Here is a 12,020-nt window from a genome sequence, read left to right on the forward strand (position 1 = left end):
GTGTGAAACATTAAATGAAAAGTTCCAAAGTGTGTTTGTACAAAATGAAATCTTCAGAGAACCAGACACAATAAGAATTCCAGAGAACAACATAGAGCGGATAGAGGTGTCTAGAGATGAAGTGGAAAATATGCTAAAGGAGCTCGGGAGGAACAAAGCAGCTGGCCCAGATGGCGTTTCACCATGGGTTCTGAGAGAATGTGCATCTGAGCTCAGCATTCCACTTCACCTGATCTTTCAGGCATCCCTGTGTACAGGAATCGTAGCAGACGTGTGGAAACAGGCTAACATAGTTCCAATCTACAAAAGTGGCAGCAGGGAAGACCCCCTCAATTATAGACCTGTATCATTGACAAGTGTAATAGTGAAAGTATTGGAAAAGCTAATCAAAACTAAATGGGTAGAACACCTGGAGAGAAATGATATAATATCAGACAGACAGTATGGTTTTCGATCAGGAAGATCCTGTGTATCGAATTTACTCAGTTTCTATGATCGGGCCACAGAGATATTACAGGAAAGAGATGGCTGGGTTGACTGCATCTATCTGGACCTAAAAAAGGCTTTCGACAGAGTTCCACATAAGAGGTTGTTCTGGAAACTGGAAAATATTGGAGGGGTGACAGGTAAGCTTCTATCATGGATGAAAAATTTTCTGACTGATAGAAAAATGAGGGCAGTAATCAGAGGCAATGTATCGGAATGGAGAAATGTCACAAGTGGAGTACCACAGGGTTCAGTTCTTGCACCAGTGATGTTTATTGTGTACATAAATGATCTACCAGTTGGTATACAGAATTATATGAACATGTTTGCTGATGATGCTAAGATAATAGGAAGGATAAGAAATTTAGATGATTGTCATGCCCTTCAAGAAGACCTGGACAAAATAAGTATATGGAGCACCACTTGGCAAATGGAATTTAATGTTAATAAATGTCATGTTATGGAATGTGGAATAGGAGAACATAGACCCCACACAACCTATATATTATGTGAGAAATCTTTAAAGAATTCTGATAAAGAAAGAGATCTAGGAGTGGTTCTAGATAGAAAACTATCACCTGAGGACCACATTAAGAATATTGTGCAAGGAGCCTATGCAATGCTTTCTAACTTCAGAATTGCATTTAAATACATGGATGGCGATATACTAAAGAAATTGTTCATGACTTTTGTTAGGCCAAAGCTAGAATATGCAGCTGTTGTGTGGTGCCCATATCTTAAGAAGCACATCAACAAACTGGAAAAGGTGCAAAGACATGCTACTAAGTGGCTCCCAGAACTGAAGGGCAAGAGCTACGAGGAGAGGTTAGAAGCATTAAATATGCCAAAACTAGAAGACAGAAGAAAAAGAGGTGATATGATCACTACGTACAAAATAGTAACAGGAATTGATAAAATCGACAGGGAAGACTTCCTGAGACCTGGAACTTCAAGAACAAGAGGCCATAGATTTAAACTAGCTAAACACAGATGCCGAAGAAATATAAGAAAATTCACCTTCGCAAATAGAGTGGTAGACGGTTGGAACAAGTTAAGTGAGAAGGTGGTGGAGGCCAAGACCGTCAGTAGTTTCAAAGCGTTATATGACAAAGAGTGCTGGGAAGACGGGACACCACGAGCGTAGCTCTCATCCTGTAACTACACTTAGGTAATTACACTTAGGTAATTACACACACGCACACACACACACGCACACACACACACACGCACACACACACACACGCACACACACGCACGCGCGCACACACACGCACGCACGCGCACGCACACGCACGCACACGCACGCACACGCACGCACACGCACACACACGCACACACACGCACACACACGCACACACGCGCACACACGCGCACACACGCACACACACGCGCACGCGCGCACGCACACACACACACACACACACACACACACACACACACACACACACACACACAGAAGAGTTAGGGGGGACATAATCACCACATACAAGTTTCTCAGAGGAATTAATAGGGTAGATAGGCAGACTATTTAACACAAGGTATTATCTGACTACAATACTGACGCAACTTTATTTTATTTCCATTTTATTTCTCTGTAATGATTATTCACTAGTAATCCTGAATAATAATTTATAAATTTCAATGCAGTGGTGTAGTGCATGGTGTATATACTGCAGGGAGTGGCTAGTAAAAGTTGTTTTTGTTTCAGATCAATCTCCGCCTCATCCTGGTGAGCGGAAAGACGAAAGAGTTCCTCTTCAGCCCCAGTGAGTCAGCAGGAGATATAGCACAGTTTGTATTCGACAATTGGCCTGAAGGTAAGTGCTCACACACACGCTTCCTTCAGCATCCAGTGTGACAAGTCACTCTGAAATGTTGTTGTTATTTCTGTACTTATACTAAGTACAAGGTGCCATGGACATTTAGGGCTAGACATGTACAATAAGTACTTTAAGTTTAAAATTTGTTTTAATAATTGATTCTCACACACTGTTTCATCTGATTTGTTTCTTCACTGTCCGATGTACTGTTTTTACATTACATTATATATACTGTACTGTATATGACCTTCAGACAATACAGGGTGGGACCTACTCAACTTGAATATTTCATAGCATTTTTGCTACTTTTATGGACTAGGTCTCTCTCAAAGGAAAACTACTTACTCGGTGCAGGGACTAAAATTAATTAAGAGTGAGGCAGCAATATATATATCCCTCATTTAGCCAGATATTTGTGTATCTGTGTATCTTGTTTGCACCTCTTGAGTGCCTCTTGAAGATGTCTACCTTGGTTCTGGCAATATTTCTGATATGAGATTAAGGAAAATCACTGGTGCCCTGTGGCGCCACTGATTTTCACTGAAAAGCACTGTGCCTGGAGGTACAGAGCTTTTTCCTGAGCTTGCACTCGATTTTATTTGGTTGACTGTAGAAAATTTAATATCCATTGCCTTACTTTATCTGTTATTCCTACTGACCTTACTTTGTGGGCTATCACTCCATGGTCACATTTATTAAATGCCTTTGCAAAATCCATATATACCACATGTACATTGTTTTTCTTCTATCTATAGAAGTGCAATCTATAGAAGCACAATCTTTCTGCGCTAAACTCATATTGACCTGGGTTGTGGGGGTCATTGGTCTCTATGAAACTGGTGACTTGTCTCTTGATCACTCTATCAATAACTTTTACTATGTGGGATGTTAGTGTGACTAGTCTATACTGTACTGTAATTCTTAGCCAATACTTTCTCCCTCTCAGTACTCTCTTCTCTAGGTAGGGAAGCTATATTTGCTGATTAAAGTGTTTCTGGTATCTTCCCACTGTCCAAGCTTCGTTTTTCACACTATACCGAATGCTTATGCTACTAGCACTTTGCATTTCTTTTTACTTATTGAATTCCACAAGTATAGATCTGGGGCAGAGTGCAAGGGCATGTTGTCATAATTTCAAAGTCTGCAGCTTTCGTGTTGATATAGGTTATACAGTATTGTCATGGATTTGGATATCATGTATAAAGACACTGTCTTGATCTTCCATTTTCATTCTGTTTATTGGGGTGCTAAACTTGTCTTCATGTTTGTTCAAATTTGTTACAAATGAACCCGTAGGTGGGGGTAATTACCATCTGTAGGTACACTATCGGCTATAGTTCCTGTGCTCTAACCACAATAGCTTCTTAACAATCCCTTACAATTTTTTATGCATTGACACACACATTGTTTGATTTTTGGTAAAGTAGGTGAAAGGTCAAGATTTCAAAAATATAAAAAAAAAGTCAACTTTTTTAAATACTGTAGTCCCTACTTTAGCCATAATATGCTAATGGGACTTATTTTGACATTGAGATATGTGGAGTTGCATCTTTAATGTACAGTATTGTATTTCATTCATTGAGACATTAGATTGTATTACTATACAGTACAGTATTACTTTAAGTACTGTACTGTATACATTTTTGGTGTCCTTATTTTATCTATACTATCTTTTTTACAGAATGGGCAGATGAAAGTGTCAGCAAGGCAGAAATTTTACGTTTGATTTACCAAGGGCGGTTTCTTCATGGAAATGTAACGTTAGGAGCTCTGGGCCTTCCTGCTGGCAAAACTTGCGTCATGCATCTTGTGCCCAGAGAGAATCTGCCGGAGCCAAACTCACAAGGTATGAAATGGCATTTTCACCATTTTGATTGATGCTGAATTTACATTTCTATGTGTATGGTATATACAGCATATTGTAGCATTTGCACTTCAATAAATTAATTTTCATATTAAACTTTTGTGGGAGGGGTCCCCCTTAGTAGCTTCTTGAGCTAGCCACCTGGTTAGTCTCCACCCATCATGCCACACCATGCCCTTACAAGTCATAAACGACAACTGCACACGGGAAGCACAGTATGGTACACTCATTAGAGTTGAAAGGAGTGTGGGGATATGTAAATCGACCCAAGCCAAGAGGAAAACTATCAGAAAAGTAGAACACCTATCAAAGTGCTCAAAGCAAAGTACCATTCTCATATAAAAATACTGTTCATAAATGGCCTCAGTCAAATGCTGAACTGTATTTGGAACTTTCACAGAAACCCATTCTGGGGAATTCATGGACAGAGAGATCTGTATACCAGAATATAATCTATATACAGGCAGATGTAATAGTATATAGGTAGCATGAAGGAGTACTGTATGTTTGTATATTAAAGAGGACCTGGTATGCCCAGAGCTCCTTAACTCTACAAATGAGGAAGTGGAGTAAAAATAGAGAAAATAAACTTGGTTATTATTGTTGTTGTACAAACTACCAGATGCAATGGCTGAGGAATTCACAGATAAACAAAATAAAGAATAGCCTCAATAATCTACCAAACCCAATACAGTACCTGATATTATCTTACTAGGAGACTTCAACCTGTCTAGTCTAAGATGTAGAATAGCAAACAATATTATACAAGGAAATCTATCTGGAAATAACCAATCACAGATCAAAGAACTACTTAGATTCTGTAACAAACTTTTGCTCACCCAGCAGATAAAAGCCAACTTGGACAGAAAATATTGAACATGTAATCTTTACAAACAGTCTGGGACATTATGATCTCAGATACCACATACTCGGGTCACAAGCTTATTGAAGGTGCAAACTAACGTCAATACTTGTAATAAGTCCAAACAAATTATCAAATGAGAGGGGGTTATATAATAAATTAAATTTTAAAGGTAAGGTCTTCCGACATGAGTACACCCAAATCCTTTACATTGGTTCTTCGTTCTATGTTATGATTTGACTGCGTTTTGTAAGTGGTTTCCGTTTTTATATTTTCATTTTTTCGGTAGCGCAGGAGTTGGACCTTATCTTTGTTAAACACCATATTATTTTCTGTAGCCCATAGAAAGACTTGAGTTACATCTGATTGGAGGTTTGCCATGTCTTCTATGTTGTCTACTCTTATAAAAATCCTGGTGTCATCTGCAAAGGATAATACAGTACTATAGATTGTATCCTTGTCTATGTCCGATATGAAAATGAGAGAGTACTGGAGCAAGCACAGTACCCTGGGGGACTGAGCTCTTTACAGTTGATGGACCGAATTTTATCTTATTGACTATTACATATTGGGTTCTGTTAGTCAGAAAATTGTAGATCCATCTGCCTATTTTTTCCAGTAATTCCTTTTGAATGCATTTTGTGTGCAATAACACCATGGTCACATTTGTCGAAGGCTTTTGCAAAATCTGTGTAAATTACATCAGCGTTGCGTTTGTCTTCCATGGCATCTAAGGCCATGTCATAGTGGTCCAGCAACTGTAATAGGCAAGAGTGCCCTTTCCTGAAAACATGTTCTCCAGGGTTATTGAGATGCTGTGATTCCATGTATTTTGTGATCTTACTTCTTAGCACTCTTTCAGATTTTTATGATTTTTGACTATTGAGTGGACCAGATTTTACTTGTGGTCTGCAGTAGGCTTCTTTGACCCATAAGGGTCTAGCATGCATGATTAGTGTGGATCTAACCAGGTGGTTAACCACTGATAGGGCCCAACCTGACCTGAAGGCACATTATATAGTGAAGTTGAAACCCTAAGAATTCTTAAAAGAAGTTTTCCATCTCCCAGCATTGAATATTGACAGGGACATGTTATACACTGGAGGTAACAGATGCACTAACCTTTGTTTATGATGGTGTCATCTCTACACCGTATTCGACAAGATTTAAAATTGAACTAGAAACTGGCAAGTTATACAGAAAATCAACTGAGAAAAACTTTTCACACATCTAGAGTCATTCAGTCCCAAGTTCTTGTTCTGAATCAGCACTAGAACCAGTAACATATCCCCAAAGTTAATATAAGAATGTGTCATGTGTCTATTCTTAAACTCAGTGGTTTGAAAAAGAGGCCTTGGCTTTCCAGCATCTGACACACAGCCCACACACACAACTAACATGACTTGCAGTGCTAATTACTTGTGCAAACTCTTGGAGAAAATGAATTGAGTTAGACTTTATTAAAGACTGTTCTTGATACTGTAATTGTTTAAGTACAGTACTGCTAAAGTACTCTAATAGTAATGTAGTACAGTACTGTATTTAATTTGGAGAACAGGCACTTAATGACAAAATCTGAATATGTACTGAATATTTACATTTATTACAGATCAACGACAAAAGAGCAAGGGTGGATCTTCGAGCTGCTGTTCTGCTTCTTGTGCCATCCTCTAGTGACCATGGACCTACCATCATTGGCCCCGTGTCACCAATGACCACATCTCTAAGTCACAGCCATATTTACCATCCACTGCCTATCCAACACCAGTCAGCACCGTCAACTACAATGCTATAATCTGGCTACATTATGACAAGAGTAACTTGACTCCATTCATCAGGCTCTGGTGACTTGTTAATGTAGTGCTGTTTCCTCACACCCTGACAATACACACTATGTATCTTGTACAGCAAGAATGCATAAGAATTTAAAAAATTGGGCTGTTTTTATATTAAAGCTACTAAATATTTAAACTGGTAATTTATAGTGAAGGAGTTGTGTAGTGTTGATGTGCAAGTAACAATTATATTGACTGTTCAGAGACATTATATTGCATGATCATCACTCAAGGTGGCCTTCGTAATAGCCCAATGCAGGAATACGTAAGTGCTGTAAAAAGAACTAGTGTAGTAAACTGGTGCGCTCTTGTGACAGGCCACGTTAAAAGCTCCCTCCAGCTCTCCTGTTGAATCCCAGATACCATGTATCAGTAAGTAATTTTGCAAATAGATATCCTGTCTTGCAAGTCACAAATGCTGAAGCTAGAGTGAAATAGAAAAGTTTATTGTATTTTTTTTAATATTTTTTTTGCTATTGATAACAAGTATTTTTTTTATCTGTAAATGAGAATGATAAGTGTTGGTAACAAATTAAGTGAAGGATGGTGAGAGAACTTTCCCCCTGGGTGGTTTAGTCTGTGATGAACTTCTTCCTCCTTGTCCTCCCAGTTTGATGGTGGGGAAATGACTGTGAGAGTATCACATGCTTGATTCAAAATGGTTTGTGTGTTGACTTTTGCAGAGAAATGTGTGCAGGCAAAGACAGTAACGTGTCTTGCAATATTGGAATGTAAACTCCATGTAATTTGGAGTGGCAAATTTCAGAGCTTTCATCCAGTGACTGATGATGGGTGTTTAGGCACTGGTACAATTCATGATTGTACATATATATAAATATATATATGATAAGCAAATAAAAAGATTATGTGATATAAATGATAATGTGTAGGCCACTCATGTAACTGTTTCATCTGTCCAGACAATGTTTCAAGGTGGTTGTCTACACCTGTGTTGCTTTGTTTGTTTCTTGCCAGTGTAGGTCAGATATCCTCCGGCATGATACAGGGCATGCTGGCAGTGTGGGGGCAACTAGGGTCTTACCTTCTACAACCACAAATTCTGATGCCAGTCCAGAAATGCTGGGCACTTTTTGTTATTAATCTTAACTTAAATCAATATTTTTCTTTTACTGTAAATGTTTTACTATAGCATGAATTTTTATCCAGCATATATTTGTATTTATCATAGAAATAATAATAAATCTTCGCATTGATCCTGAAATTAGATAACATTATCATTTTAAACACAGAAATGATTCATATCAAGACTTGAGAATTGGTGCTTTACCCAGCATGCCCCATGTGACCTGATGCCTGACCCCTCCAGTCACACAGCTATTGGTGTGGCAGCCACTTTCTTTTATAACGAACAGTACAGTGAGCAAAGCTTTAGTACCGTATAACACTCCCAGCTTGCAGAGTTCCAGTCCACTGTGATTGAAGCTATCCACTTAATCAGTGTGCTCTTTATTTAGCCATACTAGAATTACTATGTAATCTGTCAATATAGACTGTATTATTCATACTCTATCTTCCTGCTTCAGTCACAGTGGTGGGTAATGCTCAGCTATTTGGAAAAATACATAAAGTTAAGAGCAAACTCCTTTAGAAAGATTTTATTAAAGTGTGTGTGACCTGAGTTATTATCCTCATTGTAGATCTGAGAAGATAGTCATGTAGTTTGGCTAGAAAAATCACTTGCAATCCTACAATGAGAACATTTATCTTGTAACTTCATTGTCTCATTTTTCAGATATGAGAATATGTGAGTGTTTGCATGTTTTCTTTCTAAAAAAAAATATATATATCTTGGCATTTACCATGAATGTCTTTGTGCTATACTCATCATTTCATCACATTTCATTTCATAATAACTCATAATTATGTGCTCATTCCCCATCAGCATGTCAAATATGATTGTAACGTTCCTCAACACGATGAGTAACGTGTGTAATATTCCTCAACATATGACATCTACAGTGTTCCTCATCATGAGAAATGCTCCCTCAATCCATATGGTAGCTGGGAGAAACATTTACCACCCACACTTACTTTAAGGTTGAGTTTCTAATATTCTGGTGATTATCATACCTCATCGGAGTAAACCCCTCAGTCATCAAGAGGGCGGCTCTATGTGAGAGATGGTAATGTTAATGAGCAATCCTGCAAGTACCTCAGATGTAATTGTTTTCTTCAGATTGTTTATTTTTTAATTATTTTGTTCATAGGTGATTATAAGGATGACATACAGGTTATTTTTAAAATTACTTAGCCTTAAGTTTCAGATATTTGGTAGCCAAATCACAAGTTTCTTATTTGTTTGAAGGTCATGTTAGTAGTTCAACACTGCCAAGACCTCGGTCATGATTATAGATTGTGGCATAACGAAGCGAGTCGTGGCTTGTTCCAGGTCTTGGAGTCATGGCATCTTTCTCTCTTGATGGAAAATATGCCATAAAAGATCAGATCTGAAGCCTATTAGTTTCAAAAACTCAAATCGATTTATAATGCTGTATATCTATGAAAATGGTAGAATAAATGGGCCTCACTTTTTTTCTTGGAAGGTTAGTTCACGTTGTGCTGTAGTAACCAGTTACCATTTTACATCAAAATATTGTGCAATTGACACTTACAGATAATTTGTATAAAAATATATTAGGAACATTGTATGTATTATGATAGGGAGATGCGATAAATGTTGGCTCCTCAAGGTATATTGCACAAAATTACATATCATTATAATGGCAGTCATTTCAGTTTAATGACATTTGTTTTTTTATTTCTTGATGAATTTGCTCAGATCCAAGGCCACATGATTGACTTACAATGAGTTCTCTAATGAGTCAGGATTCGTGTTACAGTACTGTAAAGCTTACAACGATCAAAGTTTTATTTACATCATATTTAAGTCATTTTAAAATTGTATAATTTTGTAAATTGCAACTTGTAACATCACTAGATATTTTGTGCAATAGATAATTAACATTGAACTAAATGAGACATGTCTCGTAAGCTTTGCCCTCTTCAAAATCTATGTACAGTATATAAATATAAATTATTTTAACTTGCATGTTGGTCCGATTGATCGATGTGTATAATTAATTATATTTAAATTTGTATTTTCTTGGCAGTCAAAGTTGTATCCTGATGTTGAGCAGTAAACCTTGAGTGTGTTGGTGTAGGTGATGACTGATGAGCGACCAGTCAGGAGTGAACATTAGTCAGAACAGCAGCATCTTTTTTATCCTTCACATTACTTTTGACGTTTGCATCAAAACCATATATTGTATAACTTTTGCGGTTGAATAGATACTTTCACATCTTAGGAAATTATTTATACTATATAATAAATATTATACTTCTTGGGTGATTTTAAAAGCACATGTTTTAGAAGCAAATCTGGTGCATTTGAATTCAGTTAACATTTATTAATCTCTTGCATTTTTGTGATTGATTCTTTTGATTATGGCTGCTGGTTACACCATCCAAGCAAATGTTTAGCCATCTTGGGAGTGATCGTAAATGGTTGAAATACTCATTCATTAATGGGAAATTTATGAGGGAGGAATGCAAAAATTACGAAATTGGATTATGTGATCTTACAAATGAATTGATTTTATTAATATTTGTACTGTATCTAGTGTTCATTGTGCATGTTTGTTTTGCTTTAGACCCCTTGAGTACTACACGTAATAAAAGGAAGGTCACTCTATATCTAATCAACAAATATTCCCTTTTAGCAAAGACAAAATTTATCTGTGTACTTCATTGGTGTTCTTGTTCTATACTGTAGAATGTGCAGTAGTGTGGCTTCCAAAATTGTTCTGTTATTTAAGTTGTATTACAGTTTCCTGTGGGAAATTAGTTGAGCAGGTTGTGGAATGACCATGTATTCCTTGTAGCGGTGCAGTGTTACTCCCTCGTACCAAACAGGCATTGCTGCCTCACTGGATGACATTAGCAACATGCTTTTCACTAGTGACACCCCCTCGACCTTTCAGGTTTATCCGAGAGAGGGCCATTATAAATAAATTGTAATGTGATTTTGAAGTTCTAATATTAAGTGGTAATGAAAACACTAGTTGAAATGCTGTTCTGATGATCCCCTTCATTTTCTCAAATTATATTCATGTATTGTACAGCCACAATATTATTGATCATGAATATTAAATATATATTGTATAGTCACTGAAAGAAGATTCACATATTACTATACAGTAATACTCATGATCATTGCAATCGGTCTCTGAAATCCAATGAGTGCTAAGGGTTGGGCCTATTAGGGTCATAATTTATAATTTAGTTGTAACACAATCCATGCACATGGTACTCAAATGTTATTTTTATGGAATCATAGCTGTCCTCCCTCTGTCATTCCTAATTTTGTTTCAGTATTTTGGAATGTACTTCCTGTTATCAATGGATGCATATTACTGCAGTAATATACTTCCCTGTATTATATTGTGAATATTTAAATAAAGGACCATTGTCCTAGATACAAATGTATTTTAGTAACAGTTGGTAGGTTCCAATATGAGAACTAAAATAGAATTACAAACATTACTTATGATGATAATCACACTATCAAAATTTTATTGTAAAGTAATCATGTGAGAAAGATTTATATGAACTTCATGGACATGGTGGAAGATTGCCCAGTATAACTAGCAAGTCTTTGGAGTGGTGGTGATGTATGGAATTGAAGGAGTTCTGTTAAATGCTGTTTAAAGTTTGTCAGTAGAAAGTAGACCTTAATGGTATAATATGCAACTTGTTTGATATTAATATAGGTGTACTGCAGGCTTGTCACCATGGTTGCTAATGTATACACAAATAGGGCCATGGTAGAAATGTAAGAGGGGTGTAAATCTAGCATTTAAGGTGAATACTGTACGAGTAATAAGATAAAATAATGCAGTTACGGCGGAACCTCGGCTTACGAATGCTCCTCTTTATGAATTTTTCGGGTTGCAAGCCCAATTTCTTTGTAAAATTTGAATTGTTTTATGAGTTTTGCCTTGAGTTAAGAGTTTATCGATATACGTATGGGTCGACCGAGCGTGTGGCTCTGGGTGGCATGGGCGACCGTGCTTCAGTTTAATTAATAGTGCCTCCTGCGTAGTGTCAATTGTGCTTGAATTCTTTGTAAAGAA

At 37.1% G+C, this 12,020-nt stretch overlaps 1 protein-coding gene across 2 annotated transcripts in view; it reads left to right on the forward strand.

The window, feature by feature from the left end:
* Nucleotides 1-11,369, forward strand: part of LOC123773886 (ubiquitin-like protein 3) — a 273,529-nt gene extending 262,160 nt beyond the window's left edge. For both annotated transcript variants that reach the window (XM_045767818.2, XM_045767816.2), the window contains 3 exons: nucleotides 2,195-2,303; nucleotides 3,988-4,152; nucleotides 6,642-11,369. In XM_045767818.2, the coding sequence (XP_045623774.1) occupies nucleotides 2,195-2,303; nucleotides 3,988-4,152; nucleotides 6,642-6,706 (339 nt within the window). In that variant the 3' untranslated portion in view covers nucleotides 6,707-11,369. The remainder of the gene's footprint in view (nucleotides 1-2,194; nucleotides 2,304-3,987; nucleotides 4,153-6,641) is intronic.
* Nucleotides 11,370-12,020: the final 651 nt, after the last annotated feature.

The sequence above is a fragment of the Procambarus clarkii genome, chromosome 91 (assembly GCF_040958095.1).
Source record: "Procambarus clarkii isolate CNS0578487 chromosome 91, FALCON_Pclarkii_2.0, whole genome shotgun sequence".
NCBI classification, from domain to species: domain Eukaryota; kingdom Metazoa; phylum Arthropoda; class Malacostraca; order Decapoda; family Cambaridae; genus Procambarus; species Procambarus clarkii.